Source organism: Herpailurus yagouaroundi, unplaced genomic scaffold (genome assembly GCF_014898765.1).
Source record: "Herpailurus yagouaroundi ecotype Mexico unplaced genomic scaffold, PumYag 141, whole genome shotgun sequence".
NCBI classification, from domain to species: Eukaryota; Metazoa; Chordata; class Mammalia; order Carnivora; family Felidae; genus Herpailurus; species Herpailurus yagouaroundi.
The window spans coordinates 44,910,541-44,932,749 of record NW_024412396.1 but is presented as its reverse complement, the minus strand read 5'-3'; the positions used below and the strand labels follow the sequence as shown (position 1 = coordinate 44,932,749).

The window sequence follows — 22,209 nt, the reverse complement described above, 5'->3', positions numbered from 1 at the left end:
TCTTTCATCCTATTCATATTCTCTCTCTATCACTCTCTCTCTCTTCCCCCTCCCCCTTTTCTGAGATCTGAGAGTTTGTTCAGTCAGCCCAAATGTCAAAATCACCTATCATTTATTCTCTTCACTTGAAATTCTCAGTAATTACATAAACAAATTATCAGAATCATTATGGTCTTTTAGAGTTGAGACTTATCACTCTCTCAAGAAATTAATTTAAATGTAAAGGAATGATAATTATAAAAATAGGAAAAGGCAGGAATTACTACCAAACCAAGACACTAAATCAGAGTTGATTTAAAGGCATGTGAATCAATCACTTAACCGATCTATATGGAGTACCTCTGTGGAGCTATGGGAGAGCCAAAGATAAAGGATTGGTATTTGTCAAAGAGATTTTTGCAAAAAGCCAGATGGAAAAACTGACTATCACCACAGGGGTGGACAGGTCAGTAGGTAGATCAATATCCTGCCAGATGGATGTAGTGCCAGATTGATAGCTAGACAAGGGGTTAGACAGGTACATTTATATGTCACTGGAGAGCTCATTATATTGGTATAATAAAGTTCTTGTGGCACATGTAAAGTATGACATGGGGGAATTGGGGAGGGAGGAATAGAATAATACGGTCACTGCTAGGATAGCCATTGTGATATGGTGCCAAAATGTAAAGTCGAGGGAAAAAAGTACCCATGGTTTTAAAGAATCTGTAAGTCTTTTCCTAAAGGCTTTTTCTCAGAGTGGCTTGCAGTCTGGCTTCTAGGATCACGGACTTCATAGCCAGAACCCTGGATGCACCCAGATTTACCTTCATAATTAACTCATTAAAAACTCAGAATCAATGAATTGAATAAAATCAGGCTGCTAGAGGGTGTCTGTTTACTTAGAAATAGACAGGACATTGATCCTTGAGAAATAATTGCTTCCGAAAGCCGTCACCAACACTACCGGGAGGACAGCACCACGGACAGCTCCCAAACATTTTGGGATTGCCTTCTGTGTTTGTTGCCAGAAGCACTGAGTAAAACAGCCAGCTCAGGAATCGTCCACATACTTTCTTACCATCTTCATTCACGACAACTAAGAAAATCCTTATGTAAAACAGCCTCTCTGGTAACTTATACTCTTGGCTTATCGTCTTTCCAGTGAATTCCTTTCCTTGCAACTTCAAGAGCTCGAGTCTCACCTGTCCCTATACTTCAGCGATTCCCAAGTTAGAGAGAAAAGAAGACCTCCCTGGCCTCTGACCCACTTTGTCCTTGAGATTATCCAAGGACCAAAGGATTTCCATAGGAGATTCACTGTGTGGAATGAAAGCAATTAAGGAACTCAATAAAAGAATTAATCGCATGTAAGAATGTGGACTTGGAAGGAAAGATGTTGAAATGATCTCTGAAAGAAACAGGCTGCCAAGAGCAATTTCCTAATCAAAGGGGAATAAAAAGATTCAATCTCTATTTCACTCTAATCCAGAAAACATGTCTTCATGGTGAAGTGGTCTCAAAATGGACTCACCAGCTGAAGTGGAAAATTTTTCCCACCATTCAACATGAGAAGGGACCACTGGTAAATGAGTCAAGATGCTGAGGGATACAGGGAATGCCTCAAAAGAAAGTAAAGGAAGAGCTTCCTCTGGGTTTTGATTGAACAAGTATTTCTGTTCCAGAAGAAATGGGCCTGGTTCCTACAGAAATCCTGGGGATCTTTCATTGGAAAATCATGAAATCTTTCAGGAAATCTTCCAAGTTCTCATTATGAGGATGACATTCACTTGTATGGAGTGTAGATCTTCCTCCTTTCTCCTTTATAGAGGGCACAACCCCAGTGGTGTTGGAAACAGATGTTAATGGGAACCAGTAGACATACCCTTTGGATTAACGTGTGGTTCTGACCCCCAAGAATTTTTACATTAAGTAGTTGAACGGTCAGGCCCAGTAATTCAAAATTGTTAAAGCCTTTTGTTCCCAACTCTCCAATATCTCACCAGATGACATGGTGACTTTACTAGGTGATGTTTCTCCGAAGGTCTTTGGGTCAGGTTGCTCACCCCGGTATAAAATGGAAATAGGAATGTTTATCCCAGGCCTGAAAGGGACCCTCTCATGGTCTGATGGCTCTAAAATGTTCAGTATGGTGTAGAAAGAGTCACTAAAAAGTACACAAAGGACCCATTCTCAAGAGCAGTTTGCTTTGTGCCCACTACCCATGCCTCACACTCTGACCTTTAGACTCCTAGGGAGTGGCAAATGTGCTAAAGCTAGTCTGATTTTGTTTTGTTGCAGAGGTGACAGACAGGAAGCTGACTGTGGAGGAAGAGGAGGCCAAGAGGATAGCAGAAATGGGAAAGCCAGTACTGGGCGAACACCCCAAACTAGAGGTCATCATTGAAGAGTCCTTTGAGTTCAAGGTCAGCCTATAAGTGAGCTCAAATTGAATAATAGGGTAATGTGGTGGGAGATAGAAGTTCTGTTCTAGTTTCACCACTGAATGTGTGAAGTTGAAACTGAACAAATCATTTAACCACCCAGGGCCAGTCTCCCCATTTGTAACATGGAATGAATAGTGCTGGCCATTTAGATCCTAGGAATATTGGGTGGGAGGAAACAACATATAGAATAAATGGGCTATAAAGCCCCTGGATGTATTATCACTATTGTTAACTGCATTTTAAAAACAGAAATTCTAAAGTTTTCTGCTCCGGGGCAAAGTTTATTGATCTCATTACCGTTACGCTCTACTGTATTGCTCTAAGTATCCAATATCCATCATCACAACCAAAGAAAAGGGAAGTGGAAAGACTGACCCAGCAGATATCATCCAAGGCCATTACTTTGAGAATCCATGTAGACATGCCTGGAATGCAAGACATTTTCCATTCCTTTGAAGCACCAGACTCTTCAACAGTTCTGAGTGTTCTAACCTCATGATTCCAAGTTTTTCTCTCCCTGACAGAATACGGTGGACAAACTGATCAAGAAGACAAACCTGGCCATGGTTGTGGGGACCCATTCCTGGAGGGACCAGTTCATGGAGGCCATCACTGTCAGCGCAGGTAAGAGGGTCTCAAGACGGGCACTAGCCTCACTGGGAGAAGCAGGCAACACCAGAGAAGGGAGAACACAGCCCCATCAGCAGCTACCAATTTCTGGGAAGGCTTCTGTGCCCCAGCTCTAGTCCTTGATGTTCGCCTGTTTCACTGGGTCACTTTGGAAAAGAATCATGGGGTAGCTAAAAAAGCATGGCTATTTCTGGTTTCAAATCCTGGCTCCACTGTGTGACCTGGAACAAGTTATCCTCCCTGAACCACAATTCCCTCATTCGAAAAAGGAACCATTTCGACCTTTCTCAGCAAAGTAAATAGAATGATAGCATCTGGTACCAACACAAGCTGATTAAAATCCCGTTTCCATTATTACTTCCTCTCATTACTTTGGTCCTCCTTTTCTGTAAAATAGGGGACTCTTCTGATTAGACATGTGGGGGTCCGGAGTTTGTAAAATCTATGCCTTGATTTATGACAGACCTCCACCCGCGATGATTCCAGACCTCTCCTTTGGCATGTACTGACAGATTCCCTCAGTGGTGGCCCACAGCACAGCCAGGGTCCCAGGCAAGGTCTCACCGCCACCGCCAGTGGCGCCTCCTGGCATCACCAAGGCCCCCTTGTACTGCCCAGCTCCACCAGCCTTGTCTGCTTTCGTGAGGCTTTGCTGTCATAGCAACAACCCACAGGGTCATATCCCTAAGGCCCCAGAGCCAGAGCAGAAGTACGGCCAGGAAGACAGGGTGGCTGTGGCCGCGGCTGCCCCACTTTTCGTGTCGCCCGCTTCAGATACTCCCAGTTTCCTCTCTGGTGACCTTGCTTTGACCCTACAGAGACAGTAAACAGAGTATAGGCCACGTCATGTAACCCCCTCCTTTCTCAGACGGGGGAACTGAGGTTCAGAAACAAGAGGTGATTTACTCCCAGCTTATGGATGCTCTTCCTGGCAAAGCTGTGACTGGAACTCAAGTGTCCTAACTCCTCCTCTTTCACAACCCAGCTTCCTCCGATGGTGTCAAAACCTTACAGAGGTCGCCCTGGACAAGGTGCCAGCATGCCTCTTCTCCCAGACTGCTGAATGGGCAACTCTGCCCACATTTCCTGGCAAGGACCATGGGGCCCATGCCTGCTCTGTCCCATGGGATATTTGGAGGATGGCGCGGGCTCTCTGGTATGCCTGCATGATCTGGAATGACAGCCGCCCCTCTGGGGACGGATAACAACCAGAACCACGAGGTTATTGCAGCAGTCCAGCGAAGAGGGGACACACAGCTGATGTCGCTGTTCTTCACGCAGGCAACCTGATGCAGCCGGCTCCACCCTCCTCCCCTTCATTGCCTTGGCCCTCCTGTGTTCTTCCCCCAGTCTCTTTCTCTCTCTCTCCCTTTTCTCCCTATTCCCCTGTCCTCTGTTTCCCAGTCTCCCGCGGTGCCCTGCATTCACATTGACCAGTGGGGCACCCCAACTCAGGTCCCGTTTCCCAGCTGTTTTCTGGTGCCCGTGCCCTGGCCCACACCACTCCTCAGGAGAGAGCTGAGGTCTCCTGCCAGCCAGTAATGCTTGTCATGTGGGTTGACTCGACTTCCTCATGAGTGGGGATCTGACCTTGCTGCCCTCTCCTGGGCCTGTTTTCTCTTGTCTCCAGCAGGGGACGAGGATGAGGACGAGTCAGGAGAGGAGAGGCTGCCATCCTGCTTTGACTACGTCATGCACTTTCTGACGGTCTTCTGGAAGGTGCTGTTTGCCTGCGTGCCCCCCACAGAGTACTGCCATGGCTGGGCCTGCTTCGTTGTGTCCATTCTCATCATTGGCATGCTCACAGCCATAATCGGGGACCTGGCCTCCCACTTCGGCTGCACCATTGGCCTCAAGGACTCCGTCACGGCTGTTGTGTTTGTGGCATTCGGCACCTCTGTGCCAGGTAAGAGTGAGGGGTGCTCGGGTTTGCAAAGAGGATATTACCAGGGTCAGGTGACCCCTACACTTTGCCTCATTATCTTCCTTGCTGTCTCAGATCTGAGCTTAACAGAGCCTCTGCCCCCTAAGGTGCACAAAAGTCAAAGGGATTCCTGATGATATTGCCAACGAGGGCTAACGTTTCTTGAGTACTTCTGATGTGTCACCCACTGTGTATGCTAAGCAGTTGACATGTTTTATCCCTGTGATGCTCACCAAAACCCTATTTACTAGACACAGTTGTCATCCCCACGTGACAGATGAGAAAACTGCGGCGCACAGAGTTAAGTCAACTGCCCATGTAAGTGTTCCACTCTCTTAACCTCCACGTTGTAGGAGCGCCGCAAACAACGTAATTCAAAGAACATAGATTCTGCTCTTCTTCCATTTCCCTCTGGCGGTCTCTGAGATAGAGGTTTGGCCCAGTTGAAGACGCCACGTTCGAAACGTTTCCAAGCATTCTTGGCCTCCTCCCTTCGAGGGACACCTGGGGGGTACAAAGTGTCTCCTGGCGGCACAGGAGAGGCAGCTTTAGTGAGCTGTTGTCCTTCATGTGATGAATTACACCTGCTTTTTTTTCCTCTTATAAACACCCAAAGGCGAACAGGAACAGGCATGAATTTATTCATTCATTAGACAAATATTTACTGAGCCCGATGCAGTTTTGTGCTAGTTGTTGAGGCAATCGTGGGAGGCAGGGCAGACGTGCTCCCCTCTCTGAGTGGAGTCCGTCAGCTAGTGACAGAAACCACACGCAGCTACTGCAATTGAAACCATCTCGATAAGTTCAATGAAGGGCAAGTAGAGGTGCTGTGCAAGCATAAAACAGGGGGCCTGGGCTGGATCAGGGATGGCTTCCAAGAGAGGCTTATGGAAGCTGGGCTGGAATGACAAGGAGCAGTTAGTAGGCAGAGGGCTGTGTTAGCTTCGGCTTCTTACTTGGTTCAGTTGGGTGTCCAAGGCATCTGAAACCGAACTCCTGCCAGGGTGCCTCCCCACCCGCCACAGCAAGGAAGAGAGAGCATCCTCTGACAAGCGGGTTCGGCTGAGTCCCATCAGACAGGACCCTGCTGGCTGGACCTAGGGAACCCCTTCCCGGACTGAGAGAACACATCCTTTTGGAGGGTAGCTAAATTGACATCACCCTCCAGGAAAACCTCTTCCCCAAGCCCCAGCACAGAGCAGTGGGATTATGTCTACATTAGTGATGCAAGAGCTTTGGCTCTCCTGGAAATGTGTTGGGTGGTGGGAAATCAGACAGATGATCCATGGAAGGCTTTGTGGAGGAGATGCCCTGTGATCCCTGTTCTCCGGGCGTCCGGGGACTGGAACCATCAGAGGGGAAGGAGAAGAACTATCACAGGGGAAAAGGAACACATGTGGGAAGAAAGTGCAGAGGATCAGAGGTGAAAAATCAAGGTCATAGGCAAGAAAAGGCAAGAGGTTTTCTCTAGGAGATCTGAGAAAATTGGCAACAAGGAGGCAAGCTGGGACAAGCGGGCAAGGAGGGAGCTTGGGGCACTTCCAAGTCCTTGCAGTTGGTCCAGGGAGCAGCTGGCAGCATTAGGGGCTTGAAAAAGGTTATGTGATGGTGAGCTTCGCTGATTTCGTGGCTTGGCCTGAAACTCTGTGGATGAAGGATGACGATAGACAGAGGACCCTTCCATGAGGTTTTTAGGGCCAAATGTCTTGTTAATTTCCCATGTGACCTTGGGTAGATTCCTTGACCCTTATTTTCCTTACCTGTGAAGTAAAAGAGTGGCTAGATGTCCCTGACAGTCCTTCCAATGCCTACAATTCATGCCAGCATCTGAAGTCAAACAGCTTGAGGGGCTCTGTGCCCCACATACTAACTACAAAGGCAGAGCCTTGTCTTCTTTGAGCCCATACCTCACGGTCCCCTGGCGTGTCCTCTGTCCCCGTAAATCCAGCACCTAACACACTGCTGAGTCCGGGGGCATCGGGTCACGACTGTGTCCCGTGAGAATGCCCCACGTGATGGTTATAATCAGGCATCTACACAAAGCAGCTTCCCAGGAGGCCAAGGTTGCCTGGGGGAGATGGTGGGATAGCAAACTCCCCTTACTAAAAAAATAATCCCAAAGGAACAGCAAGCCCACTCAGTAAATATCAGCACCAGCAGGCCCTTAGGGACCTTTCACACTCCAGCAGATGAGGAACCTGAAGCCCAGAGAAGTGAGGTAACTTGTCCAAGGCCACACAGCCTGTTCGTGACAGAGCCCTTGCCTCTCCTTCCTGAGCTCAGCCTTCTGGACACACAGGTGGGTCCTCCGCGTCTCAGGCTCCTTCCAGCTCCTGCTGTCTCTGCCCTTTTCCAGATATGTTTGCCAGCAAAGCCGCTGCCATCCAGGATATGTACTCAGATGCCTCCATCGGCAACGTCACGGGCAGCAACGCCATCAACGTCTTCCTGGGCATCGGCCTGGCCTGGTCCGTGGCCGCCATCTACTGGGCCCTGCAGGGACAGGAGTTCTACGTGTCCGCCGGCACGCTGGCCTTCTCCGTCACCCTCTTCACCATCTTCGCGTTCGTGTGCGTCAGTGTGCTCCTGTACCGTCGGCGGCCCCACCTGGGCGGGGAGCTGGGCGGCCCTCGTGGCTGCAAGCTGGCCACAACGTGGCTCTTTGTGAGCCTGTGGCTCCTCTACATACTCTTTGCCACGCTGGAGGCCTACTGCTACATCAGGGGGTTCTGAGCCACAGCGCGGGGCCTCGGCAGCACAGTCCCCGGACTCCTCCTGAGAGAAGGGCGCTTCGCCCCCCTCTCCGGGTGAGCAGCCCCCGCAGAGGCAGGGGCCCAGCCCCAGGAACCTCACCCGACCCAGGCCCCGGCCGCGGACTGAAAGGGCAGAGTCTTGACCAACCGAACAGAGTGGAGGAAGCACCCACTTTACAAAGTATTTAATTCAGTACAAACCAACAACAGCAACAAATCCACCGCCTCTCCATCTTCCCACCCATGTCCCCGACCCACCACAAAGGTCAGAGCCTCTCACCGCCTTTGGATTATTCCTTTGCTTCTCCTTCCCCGGGGACAGGGCGTCCCCTGTCTGTCCGGTCCCGCTCATCCCTGCTCTCTGACTCGGCTGGCCAGGATGGAAATGAGGCCTATCCGTGTGGCTGCTTTGGGGCTCCCTTTTCGTTTCATGGTATTGCTGCGGTTGCTTTCGTTGTCATCTTCCCGTCAGGTGTTGCTCACTGTTCGTTGTGTCTTTTCTTTCCGAAGTCAGTAACAGGTGCTGTGAAGGAGCTCGCGGTCTGAGCCGACAGGTAGAGGCAAGGATTCTCACCCTCACTCTCTCCCTCTTGCTGGGTCTCTCGGCTTCATCAGGGTCCTGCCCCCCAGGCTCCTTTTCTTCTGAGCGGGAGAGTGAGGGTGTTTGGGTGGAAGTATGTTTGCACACCTACGCGGGGCGCGGAAGAACGGGCTCGGCCTGAGATGGGGGCAGGAGGAGCCTTATGGGCTTATGTCCAGATCCAGTTTAAAACACAAGGTCGTGGTTCCCTTCCCTGCCTTTCCAGTTGATTCTGTCTGCCTCGCTGTGTCTGCCGTGTCCGTGTCTTTATGTTTGTCCTTCTGCAGGAAGACCCGCCAAGCAGGAGATGCGGGACGAAAATAGGAATGGTATGTGATGACAGAGGAGGGTAGCTGGGGAGACAAAAGGAGTAGATGGCTTCTCGAGTATCTTTGGCTTCGCATCGGAGGCAGAGAAGAGCTGTCCACCTAGCGAGATCTTTAAGAGGAAAGATTGTATTTAAAATGTCAGCGCTTCGGAGAAATGTCAGTTTCGCCACCCCCTTGCTCTCTAACATGCCACACCAAGAGGTCTGTGACTGTATTTCTCGAGGTAATGCAAAAACTTAGAGGTTGGTAAGAAAACAAGGGGCTCCTTCCACCTCTCCTGGACCCTCCGGTCACGTCTGAGAGCATTTTCTCAAGAGAAGAACTGGAATTTCTCATCTCTCCCACATCCCTGCTTGTTTTTAAACCTCATGAAGCTCTTTTTCTAGCCTGTGGGCTGTTTCTTGCCCCAGTAAAGAGGAATCTTAGTTGTTGTCATCCCATGGAGACTGGGTTTATAGAAAAAGAGATTGCCGTGGCCTACAGACCTTTTCCCAACAAATTTGAAAAGGACCTGGCTTTAAAACACACACACACACACGCGTGCGTGCACACACACACACACACACATGAACACACATATGAAATCATCACAAAACTGCCCACAGATCTTTAGGCTTTCTGCATTGACATAAATACATTTTTTAAGGGGGAAAAAAAATTAAAAAACACCTGTTTAATTTTAAACACATTTTTTTAAGAAAAAAATAACTAAAAAAGAAACAGTGCTCATGTCATAAGCTATGTTGACAGTTGCCAGTGGAAATGTTGGGTTGGTTTAAAAAAAAAAAAAATAAAAGCTATACTTATATCTCTCTAAATACAGCTTGCTTCTCCCATGTTTCTTCAGGAAAAGGTCCAGGGGGCCACGTGGGGTTTCTTCTGGAGCAGATGTGGTTGAGGTGAAAGTGTCTTCTCCTATTTGTATCTCCTGTTGGCATCTGTTGTCCCCTCAGATGCCGGTGTGCCAGACCCAGTATTTTTAAAGCAAAAAAATCCTTCAGGGAAATGCCACCTGTCAGAAGCTAGACGTTTGGACACTGGGATACAGAGGTAGCAGAACTGTGGTGATTACAGGAAAGAGCCTTTTGAATCAGAGAGGCATGGTGGGGCAGGAGTCCAGCTGGGCAAACGGCGCCCTGCATTGATTACCACGAGGGCATTCGTTCATGCGTTTACTCGTCGCCCATTCCACAGGTGGATTTTGAACACCTTCTATGCACCTATCTACACTCTGGTGATACAAGGAAGACCTCAAGCAACTCATAGTCCAGAGGGGGAGGTAACACTTTTTTAACCAAGACTCTTTTGGTTATAAGAAACAGAAGCCCATTAACTTAGCCCGAGAAGTGGAGGGGGGCAGTGCTGCAAAGGGCCGGTGGGGGCTCTCGTGGAAGCCAAGGCAGAACCACAGCTGGTGATGGGGTGCTGAAAGCCCTCAGGAACCAAGTCCGCTCTCCCCATTCCCCAAGTGGCATCGTCTCCCCGGTCCTCACTTCCTTCTCTCCATCAGACCCAGCTGCTTCCCCTCCCTTCTGAGGTGCTCCCTCTACTGTGCTTGTGTGACACAGGGCCAGGCACCGCCACCAGCCCTGACACTGTGTCGTGAATGTACAGCTCCATTCCCCCGACCGACTGGGACATCCCTCTTTTTCTCTGGGCGTGAATTCTCAATGGAGTGAATGTGACCAATCCCCCCACCCCCCTCCTCAAAGGGCCACTCCCAAAAGGCAGAATCCTCTGTAGCCGGCTGCATCATGGTGCTGGAGTGCCTGTGGATTGGTAGCTTTGTCCGAATTCCTGGTCTGAACAACTCAGGCAAGAAGAGGGGTGACAGCATTGTATGTGCTATTGCCCTTTCTGAAAAGCGAAGTGATGGGAAGGAGCCTCTGAAGCATATGAACCAGCAAGGTAGAAATAAAAATTACCTTTCTATGCCATGAGTGCTCTAGGAATGGCATAAACAGGTGCCATGGGAAACACCAACTCAGCCTGGAAGCACTGAGGAAATCATACAGAGAATGTAACCTTTAGGAAGGTCTTGAAGGAAGAATACAGTGATTACCTTGGTGAGGGGGTTTGGTGCTGAAGGAGAGGCAGAAGGAAGCGGCACGCTCCAGGGCACAGGGATAGAACAGGATCTGGTGTGGTCCTGGAATAATGATGGTTGGCATGGCTGGCAGATAGAGTTCAAGAGGACACAGAACAACACAAGAAAGTAGGCGAGGAGAAGGGTTTGGCTAATGGGCTCGCTTCGTTCTTTGCCAGCCACCACCTTGACAATGAAAAATGCCCTTTAGCTGATTACATGGTAGGTGTAACGTCATGAAATCCATTCATACCTCTCATTCCCCCCTTTTGAGTCATTTCTGGGTTATCGCCATGTTAGACTCTGTCAAGGGAGAAGCTGGGATAAACCAGAGAGAATAGGAAAGAGGGTTGAGAAGAAGAGCCTGGGAATCTGAAGACCTGGGTGCTGGTCTAGATGCCACCACTGCTTAGTTCCATGGACTTGCACCGCTGTCTCCATCTGGGTCAGCTTCCTGAACTACACATAAGGTCCTAAGAGATGGCCTCGGAGGCCTATTGTATCTTTAACACTGGCATTCTGGAATATACACACTAAGTGATGTGTGCGTGTGCGTGTGCATGCATGTGTGTGTGTGTGTGTGTGTGTGTGTGTAACATCAAACTGCCTATCCACCTTATCTGACGGCACTGCAGATGTCCTTTTGAAATACCTTGGCCCTATGGTCTGTGTATTAGTGTGAAAAAAGACACTTCCAGCCATTGTGCACACATCCATCTTCAGCACTTTTTACTGCCTGAGACACACATTCCCATTCCCTTGATTCGTTTCTTAGGCTAATGGTAGCTGCTATAACAAATAAACCCCAATATTGCAGACCCTGAGCAAGATGAAAGTTTGTTTCTCACTCACGTGATAATCCAGTGAGGATGTTCCCAGGTAGCAGGTGGCTTTCTCCCACATGATGATTCAGGAACTCGATTTCCTTTCATTTTGCGATTCGGCCACTCTCTGAGGCCTTAGAGCCCTCTTCATCCAGTGGAAGATGGGAAGAAAATTAAAGAAGGAACACAGACTTCTAATCACCTTTGGCTCTGAAGCGATACTCATTTACTTTTGCTTATATCCCATTAGTAAACACTAATCACTTTATCCCACCCAAATGCAAAGGAGACTGGAAAATACAGACCTGGCTGGCCAAACACTTCTCAGTGACCGCTCTATTTTATAGGAGGATGAACTTTTTGTGAATGTGTGCCTCTGCCACAACCCCTCCGTGATTAAAGATAGAATTTTATAAAATTTCTTTCTTTCTTTCTTTCTTTCTTTCTTTCTTTCTGAGAGAAACAGAGAGACAGAGAATCCCAGGCAGATCCCGAGCTGTCAGCACAGAGTCTGACACAGGGCTCAAACTCACTAACCATGAGACCACGTGGTGACCTGAGCCAAAATCAAGTGTTGGACGCTTAACCAACTGAGCCACCCAGGTGCCCCAGAATTTTTTTTTTAAGGAGGCTTCACAGCCAGGGTGGAGCCCAACATGGTGCTTGAACTCATTACCCTGGGATCAAGACCTGAGCTGAGATCAAGAGTCAGATACTTAACCAACAGAGCCATCCAGGCATAGTATCAATGGCCAAAAGCAATCTGACCAATGTGTATGTGAAGTTTTATGGTTTACAAAAAGTATCTTATATACATGTGTTTCAGCTGGATAAGAACCACAGAGGTAGATATTATTCTCATTTTATCAATGAAGTTCTGAGTGGCTAACTGATTGCCAGGAGTACATAGATCATCGAAGCAGGACACAAACACAAGTCTTCTGATTCCAAATCTAAGCTCTTCCCAGAATATCACGGCCTTTGACGGCAAACACCAGAACAGAGAACAAGACCCCCAGGAGGCTGATCTAGCCAGGGAGGGAGTCCCTTGGAAGCAGCCAGGGTCTGGAAGGGAAGGCAAAAGAAATCAGCCAGCAACTGGCCCTCTTATTCTCCTTCAGTTCCCTTCTCCTCCCTTTTGTCTCCATCCTTGCTGATCAAGGAGCTTCCTCTAGAGGCAGCTGAATGGACTGATGTTCCAGTAGGATCCAAACTGGTAGAAATTTCCAAAGGGGAAATTACACATGGTAAAGTGATTTGGATCGAGGAGTCTAATTACAATTAATGATGGAGAGTTACCAGGCCCCAGAGAAGGGGTGATTCAAAAAACATCTTGGGAAAGAGTACCCCAAAGAGATTCCTGGAAAACTGCCCTAGTAGGTAAATCATGTGATACTTAATGACATTTTCAGAAGACTACGGGGGAATCAAACTGTCTTATAAGAAATGAGATTAGCTTTTACTCATAAACTCAAAGGGGATTCATCATTCTTTCTTTTTTTTTTTTAAGTTTATTTATTTATTTTGAGAGAGACAGAGAGAAAGAGTGGGGGAAAGGCAGGGAGAGAATCCCAAGCACTGTCAGTGCAGAGCCTGATGCGGAGCTTGAACCCATGAACCGTGGGATTATGACCTGAGCCGAAGTCAAGAGTCAGACACGTAACCGACTGAGCCACCCAGGTGCCCCTCATCATTCTTTCTTAAATATCTGGAAAGGAGGTGACCCAAGGGAAACTATTCTGGTGCCTCAAAATCCTCAGATTCTGATTTCTAGTCTTAGTCCTTTTTGCTGTATCTCAGGTTCATCCTGATATCCACATCAGTGGAGCTGGTTGTCACTCTGTTTTTCCCCAGTCCCCTTTATTAGAATTGCATATTACATGAATGACGTTGCTTCTCTACATTGTGTGATAACTATTCACTCTTCTGCTATGATCAACACCTCTGGCTTGGATCCTCATTCAATCAAATTTTTCTTTCCATGACCATAGGATAGCAACGAAGACCTGGTAGCCAGGAAGCTTGACACGTTTGGTCAACAAAGCGGGGTATTTTTTGGGAATAATTATTAATGTTTTGAAATTAAAATGTTTTGTGTAAAAACGTGGACTTTGGCTTCTTTGGCCATACTACATGGGCATTATGGATGACTGAGCCTGGGTGGCTCAGTCAATTAAGCCTCTGACTTTGGCTCAGGTCATGATCTTATGGTTCGTGAGTTCAAGCTCTGTGTGACAGCTCAGAGCCAGGAGGCTGCTTTGGATTCTGTGTCTCCCTCTCTCTCTGCCCCTTCCTTGCTTGTGCTCTCTCTTTCTCTCTCAAAAATAAATAAACATTAAAAACTTTTTTAAAAAATACTACATGGGCATTATCATGTGGAAATCCAATGGAACTGATAAGCGGCCACCCCACGTAGACAGGGTTTGTGCTGTCAGATCACTAGAGACCCTCCCAGCCAACCTCTATCATTCACATGACCCACCTGGGCCCTGTAAGTATTTGTACATGTGACACCTGCTATGGGGTCAAGGCTTGAGGTATCTGCCTTTTGGCTTTTCACATGTTGGTGCTACAGGTTCTACCATTTTTACACTTGTGGGATTTTAAACAAGTGACTTTAACCTCCTTGTGCCTCAGTTTTCTCAAACAAATGTACAATTGTTGCAAAGGTTAAATGAACCATTTTTTTAAAGGCAAATACCATAGTTCCCAGTACCTGGCAGGCACCCTGGCAATGTTCCTTTCACTTTATTTGTGGTAAAATACTTTATAATTTGTGTCATCAAGTTCTGAAATGTTTGAGAGGTCTGGCAATGCTCCAGGGAGGTAGGTGGATGGCCTCAGACCAAGGCCACCATGCCATCCCTCCATGTGTTGGGCCAGGCCGGCTCCATGAAGATGGAGAAAAACTCCATAGTCTTGCTTCTGTGGAAGGAGCAAGCCTGTATGGGACACAGAAGTTAAGATTTGGAGGGACGACCAATGGGCACCAGGACCCCCAAGTCAGGGATGCCCCTTGGCACGGTGGAAAAGTGAGACCGTTATGTTTGATATCAAAGAAAGAGTGATACGTAATAAATAAGGTGGATAATGGTGGACAGAAATACCTGTGGGCTTACAGAAGGAGGTGAAGCCTTGAGAGAATCTAAGTAGTCTCTCCAAGGTCATCCCACAAGTAAGTAGCAGAGTTGGATTTAACGTCTAGGTCTACCAGATTCCAAAGTAGCCATTCATTATCTTCACATGCACCTGTTGGGTATGTAAGACAAGCATTATTTATTTCATGGTATTTATTAATGCAGAAAATGAAAAGCATAAATAGGATGACTTATTCTCATTTTCCAAGAACTTTCCTGGGTTCTGTCACTGACATTCTTGTGTCCTAGGAAACCCTGAATCCTGGGAAACTGGAATGTCGGTCACCCTAAAATATTACAACCATCTTACATGGTGAGAGTATGGTACCATGGCTACCTGTGAGTGGTAGTCTCTATGCATACACCTCTTACTGTGTAACGCTGTCATCTTTTACCAGCCATTCCATGGGACCCCAGCCAGCACCTCAGCTGGCAGGGTGGCTCCAACCTTCATTCCCACAAAATCTGAATTCTTGGTGTGTTGCTCCTGTTTTTTATTGACCAGGTCTTTCAGGCAAGGGACATCCCTAGTGAATCCCCAGGTTCCAAACATAGTCCTTCTTTTTCTCATTGTGTAGCAGGAATACAGTTTCTTCCAAGTAATTAGGATAATCCCCCCACCCAATTCAGTGATCTTCCTCTCGGCTTATTGGCTTATTGGCATAAAGTGCCTTGAATGATTAGGAGACAGACTCAACTTTTAAGTCGTGAGAACCGTAAGCGTTCCCTGGTGGAAGCATTTCTCCCTTGGGCATTAGGGCCTCCAAACCTACTGAGCCCAAGGTTGTAGGAACAAAAAGCAGAACTCTTCAAGGGCTTAATTAGGCATAATCATGAAAAGGGTCACCCCGTCTCTACCCCTTGGTCTCCAGACCTATGCATCCTGTCTAAGGGGCAGTCAGCACTATATGCTGATCTCTAAAGTATAAGTGCATTCAGTAGGAGAGCAACTCAACAAGGTATTATCTCTTAGCTGGTACTGTGTTTGAGCATCAATCAGGCCATTCCAGTATTATGTCAAGCTAGCTGCCTTTGAGTAATGGATAATGTGCCAAGACTAGTGCCTCTGATCAGAGGCGATATTGTGAAAGATCTCTTGCAATGGATAAGGCATTCTGAAGTCCATGAATGGCGATGTTAGCAGGAACTCTATGGGCAACCCCACACCCAGAATTTGTGTCCATCGCCTGTGAAAACTAACTACTACCTCCTCTATGATGGGAATGATCCAATGTAATCAACCTCATACCAAGTAACTAGTTGATTGTTTGGGGAGATAGTACCATATCAAGGGCTTAGCAGTTGCTATTAGCAGGTTGTCTAATTCATCCATGGATGCGCCAGATGAAACTCAGTGAGGGGACCCATGTAATTGAACTCAAGCATAGCTTCCATCCCTATTGCCAAGGCCATTTTATACACGGGTCCACTGAACAAGCATCAGAGTGACTAGGAAAAAGGCCAACTAAGATCCACAGCATGAGTCAGCTTGTCCACTTGATTATATGGAGCCTCCACTACCCTGATTGTTCTCAGGATGGCATTCATGCAGAACACCGGTATCTTCACACTATGGGTCTCATTTAAGAGGTCCATACATACATACCTTCCCCAAACTTTCTTATCACCAGTTCATTTTCTTTCAAAGCATCAGTATCCTGTCACCCATTCTCCATTGCATATGAGTCAGTGTAGATCCACAGTTCAGGCCAAAGTGGAAAATCACACATACTGCCTGATGTTCTGTCCCCTGGGAGGATCTCCATTGACTACAGTCTTTGAAGGCTGCCCAAGTGGGGCTAGAGCATGGCGCCGTTCACTTCTGGCTTGTGCTGGCACACTGTGCAGATCCACTCCCAAACTGGTTGTGTGCTTTTTCCGTGTTGTTAACTGGTGGTGGGGACTTCTCTATGAAACTATAGTGTGGTTGAAGCATAGGCACCACAGTTGCAGGTACAGGTACCACAGGAGTCTAGGTCATCTGTTTTTGCAGCTTACTGGTGCCTTCTTGACCTGACTGGCCTGGGTTCAATATTTGTACCTTCCATTTTATAATGGAATTCTGCCTTGCAAGTCTAATTTTATAGTTTTTGGGGTAAGGCACCGGTTCTTCCTGAGTAATGTAAGCCACATGTCTCTTGGTTTCTTCCCCATTCATGTCCTTAAGAGAACTAATGATATTGAGCACATACTTAACGCAGTGACTTGGGCTTGGTCTGTATCTCCGTCCTCCCAGTGCCTACAGGAGAGAAGGGACTGGTTTAGAGTTTTCTGGGTGTACTTCCACTTGCCCTTGTGCACATTCACAGCTTTTAATTTGTCTTTTCCCCCTATGTATGATGTGTAAGGTCATACAAAGAATCAGGTGACTCCACACCTTTTATAATCACTGTTGTTACCCTGGTGACTAGGTGCTAGAACCACTTGATCTCCCAACACTTTGCCCTCCATTTTATGCCATGCTGCCTTCAGTGATATTTTGTTATCATGATGCCACCATCTACCATGAGCTACTCGTGTCCCATTTGCCCTCATCAGGGAAGTTTTCCCTGGGCTGCTCACACATGACCAACCCAAACCAGAGTCCCATTGTATGAGTTTGCTTCCTGGGACCACTTCTTCTGTCAATTCTGTTGATCAGTCAGAATCCAGTAGAAACAAATGGAACATTGAAATTGGGGTAGTCCAACGGTGGACAGGGTTGGAAATCCAGGGCCAACAGCAGTGGAGATGTCACCACTGCTTGGTACAAGTTTCAGAGGTGAAGAGGTTTGGGGACCTGAGAAGGAGAGTCATGTAGACAAGCCTCTGAGAGGGGAGCAGTTTCAGTTGAAAAACACAACCAGCCCAAGGCAGCCTCACTGGAAGAGCCAGGAGAATAATTGCCTTGTCCTCCTTCCCCTCCCGCTTCCCGGCCATTTCCTGCTGGACTCCTGGCATCCAGAGGGCACAGGAGCTCCATTGACACAGTTCATACAAGCCAGCCTCCCGTGGCAGAGCAGACAGCAGGTAGAGAAGGGGAAAGAATGGACCTGGAGAGTCAGGCAGGCGATTTCTGGCACACCATATGGAGTTGTTGCAATGATTTTATGAGAGAACAAACCTAGCAAAGTGCCTGACATATAGTAAGCACTCACAAGTGCAAACATTGAGGAGGCCCAGACAGGTGATGCTAACTGCTCAAGGACACACGACTAGGTCATAGCAAGGCCAGATGGAGACTCCATACTTGATGCTGTCTTCACCGCCCCTTCCCGCCCTGATAGTCCATGTGGCTCTGCTACTGACATTAAGTTGTCCCTTCACCCTTAGTTTCTCCTCAAGGAGTTATCTCCCTATAATACAGCTCTTCGCAATGGGATGCACATCTCATCACGCTATTTCTACCTTATTTCATTGCCTCGGCGAATATATCTCATTAACCTCCTTCCTGAACATCTCGGGTTTTAGATACCGACGTGATGCACCGCTCAACATCGTAGTAGACATACTCCTTTTGCCACGGTTAATGGATTTTTCTGTTCATAGATGTCATACCCCTCTTTCGATACCAAAGTAAGTGCTATTAAGAATACTAAATTAAGCATCACAAGAAATGGGTTATAATTCTGGCTCTGCCACGAGCTAGGTGCCTGATCTGGAGAAGGCCCCTTCACTTACGGGGGGTCTTGCGTTTTTCATGTATAAGCCATAAAGCAGGTGACTTCCTAGGTTCCTCCCAGCACCAAAGTTCACTGATGATGCAGAGGAAGAGGGGGAGGAGGATGGCTCACAGAATGAGCCCCGGCTTTGTACCAGGCACTGTGCACAGTACTTTACCCTCATTGTCTCACTGAGCCAGCGTGACCACCAGGTGAGAAAGGATCATTATCCTCATTTTACAAATGAGGAAACTGAGACTCAGGGCAGACTAGTGATGTACCCAGAGTCACCCAAATACCTTTTAGCAGCACCAGAATGTGTACTGGAATCCATCTGATACTAGAAACCAAACCCTAAACCAATGGTTCTCAAAGTACAGCTCCAGATAAGCAACAAAAGCATCACCTGGGAATTTATTATAAATGCAAATTCTCAGGCTCCACCTTAGCTCCAGACTACTGGGGATGGGTCCCAGCAAACTGCGGTGGTTAACAAGCCTTCCATGAGTCTGATGCATGTTCAAAGGTGGAGTCCACTGTTCCAGTCATTATGTCTACTGTTCCCCCGCCATCAATCTCATCATATGCATGTCATTACATGCTCAAATATGCAGCTAGCAATATTGCTCTGTAAATACAGCCTCAGTGTCTTTCTATTCATGTATCCAATTTTACCACTAAATGTGCTAATTGCATAATTCTTCCTACATAAAGATCTCAGTATCTCTCATACTCCCTTTATTTTTCTTAAGTTTATTTACCTTGAGAAAGAGAGAGAGGGTGGAAGGGCTACAGAGAAGGAGAGAGAATCCCAAGCAGGCTTCACACAAATGAGCACAGAGCCCGACATGGGGCTTGATGTGGGGCTTGATGCGGGACTCACTGCAGGGCTCCAACTGACAAACCGTGAGATCATGACCCGAGCCCAAGTTGCTGCTTAACCAACTGAGCCACCCCAGTGCCCCTTTCATACACCCTTCAAATGCTTTCCTACAACTGCCCTCATTCAGGTTTGGAAGATATTCTAAGCCTCAAGTTGGTGGCTCCTGTCTAGCAGAAGGAGTAGACATGAGAATTGATTATTTCCTGGTAGGGATATGTGCTAGGATAGATACAGGAAGCAGCAGCATTAGATTCTAAAGCAGTATGTTATGAACAAAGAAGTTGGGGATTTTTTTCCAAACAGAAGTGATGCTTGGATAGAGTTTCAAACATTAGCAAGAAGAATAGTTACTGTTATTGAGGAGATATTTTTGTGTTAATCTTGGTTCATTTCAAAAAAATCAAACGAAAGAGAAAATCATTTCACCAACTCAAAGATTTTAGCTAGCTGCCCCCTGCCATAACTGAGAAGGGACCTTAAAACAGAGACTCCAGTTGTAACTATCTTCCCCCAAAAGCTCAGGATTATAGCTGAGGTTAGAACAGGGTGGTTTGGGGGCATTCAGAAAAAGCACCAAGATTCAGATGGGGTGGACAAGTTTTGAAGGACCAGGCATCGTTAACCATAAAGACAGATGAGGGCATTCATTCCAGGCAGGTTAATAATGCTGTAGGGAGACGCGATTGAGAGCAGAGAGTGGTTTATTATTTGTGAAGATCTGCTCTCACATTATGGCAGGGTGACCTTGACTGTGTCACCTAAGGTACTTAAGACTTGTATTTTTCACTTGGTTACATACTTAAGATACTGCTCTTTAGAGTTTGGGAGGGACTAAAATACATAACTGCTCTAATTTATGCATCACACTGCATCGTAGATTCGCGATTATTAGGTTGTTGTTGACATTGCAGTTGTTTAGGAGAAATGGGAAGGCGTTGAGTAGTAGGTGGCCCAGGGCACTGTCACTTACACGACTTACAGAGTGTGTGGCTGTGCACCGGAGCTGCATGTCAATATCACAGTAATGAGACTGTGTATTTTGCAGGAAAAGTGTGCGTGGGAGGAGTGGCTGAAGAAGAGGACCAGACCGAAGAGTTTAGTTTCTTGGGCTAAACTGAGGCTATTGTGTTAGTCTGCTCTGGTGACCATAACTCAATACCACAGGCAGGTGGCTCAAACAACAGAAACTTATTTTCTCACAGTTCTGGAAGCTAGATGTTCATGGTCAAGGTACCATCAGGGTTGGTTTCTGGTTTGGCCCCTTCCTGGCTTGCAAATGGCCACTCTCTCACTTTGTCTAAGTGGCTTTTTCTCTACACAGAGACATTCTCTGGGGTCTCCTCCTCCTCCTCCTCCTCCTCCTTCTTTAATTGAGAGAGCACATGCCCACAAGCAGAGGGGAATGGGGGAGGGCAAAGGGGGAGAGACGGAGAGACTCTCAAGCAGGCTTCATGCTCAACATGGAACCCGGCACGGGGCTCAATTTCACAACTGTGAGATCATGACCTGAGCCGAAATCAAGAGTTGGATGCTTGGGGCGCCTGGGTGGCTCAGTCGGTTAAGCGTCCAACTTCAGTTCAGGTCGTGATCTCATGGTCAGTGAGTTCGAGCCCCACATCCGGCACTATGCTGACAGCTCAGACCCTGGGGCCTGGAGCCTGCTTCGAATTCTGTGTCTCCCTCTCTCTCTGCCCCTCCCCTGCTCATGCTCTGTCTCTGTCTCTCAAAAATGAATAAAGGTTAAAAAAAAAAAAAAGAGTTGGATGCTTAACCAATTGAGCTACCCAGGTGCCCCTCTTCCTCTTCTTATAAGGACACCAGTCCTATTGGATCAGTCGCACCTTTCTGACCTCATTTACCTTAATTACCTCCTTTAAGGGCCCATCTTCAAATACAGTCACATTGGAAGTTAAGGCTTCAATACTTGAATGGGGACACAATTTGGTGTCCACCCCCCCCCACACTGAAGGACTCTAAAAAGGTGAGTAACATGACCTGATTTGCCTTTCACTTAACTCAGTCCCAGAGGTGGGGAGTGGGTAGAGACCAGAGGCGACTCACAGCTAAGGACTCCTACAGGAAGCAGATGGAATGGTGGCAGTGTGGGAAGGAGGGCACAGAGACTTAGTGGGGGGACGATTTACAGGACATGGTGACTGAAGAGACAGGGAAGGAAGGGCAGTGAAAGGAGGAGGCACAGAGGGCTCTAGGGTGCCAGGCTTAGGGAGGGACTGTGTCCAGCACCAGTGAGAGGTGGGTAGGGATGATGTGTCCAGTTTTAGGCATATTGAGTTTTGGGGGGCTGTGGGGCACCCAAGGGGAGGTGTCCAGGAGCCTGGACTCTGCAGACACCCGGGCCGGAGTCTGAGACGGGGACAATCTCAGTAGCAGATTTCAAGCGCAGTCACAACTCTCCTGAGCATCTATTCCGGACTGAAAATAGCCCACACACTGCCCTGCAAGCCTTCTAGTCACAAATGTGAAAACCTCAAACACCAACAGCCTAGCGTGGGCAACACCTTAGCCTATTTCTAGTTTGTTTTTCCAGTTGGAGGTGCCTCGTTCCTCCCACCCCTCTTCCTCCACCCCCACCATGCCTTTCATCCCCCCTCCCAGGCTTTTCTCCCGGGGCCAGCCTGCCAGCCTCTCTCGGCCCCTCCTCCGACTACTCCCTGCCTTTCTTCTGTACATCTCTACCTCTTGTTCCGTCTGCATCTTATCTCCTCCCTAAGCATGCACATCTCCTGTCTTCATTTTCTTCTTCCTTCCCTGCTAACAGGCCCCTTAATGTGGATCCCCTCCAAGGGGACCTACTCACAGCCGCCCCACTTGCTGAGGGGCCCTAGCCCCTCTTGTCTCTGTTGGCCCTCAGCCTGTCTGGACCCCTCCCCTCTCGGTGGGTGCCTCCCCCGCCCCTGAAACACATGAGCCTTAGATGCAAGACCAGCTTACTGGTGCAATGGAGCACGGAGCCCGGCCAGAAGGAATCCAGGTCT

General features: G+C 47.8%; 1 protein-coding gene across 8 annotated transcripts in view; it reads left to right on the top strand.

The window, feature by feature from the left end:
• The window catches only part of SLC8A3 (solute carrier family 8 member A3), a 127,504-nt gene extending 116,827 nt beyond the window's left edge, over positions 1 to 10,677 (top strand). For 5 of the 8 annotated variants that reach the window (XM_040477544.1, XM_040477541.1, XM_040477543.1 and 2 more), the window contains 4 exons: positions 2,281 to 2,405; positions 2,951 to 3,050; positions 4,687 to 4,962; positions 7,337 to 9,460. In XM_040477544.1, coding sequence (XP_040333478.1) covers positions 2,281 to 2,405; positions 2,951 to 3,050; positions 4,687 to 4,962; positions 7,337 to 7,713 — 878 coding nt within the window. In that variant the 3' untranslated portion in view covers positions 7,714 to 9,460. Of the gene's footprint in view, positions 1 to 2,280; positions 2,406 to 2,950; positions 3,051 to 4,686; positions 4,963 to 7,336; positions 9,461 to 9,836 lie in introns of those variants that run through there. The other 3 variants (XM_040477547.1, XM_040477542.1, XM_040477545.1) reach the window with 2 other exon arrangements.
• Positions 10,678 to 22,209: the final 11,532 nt, after the last annotated feature.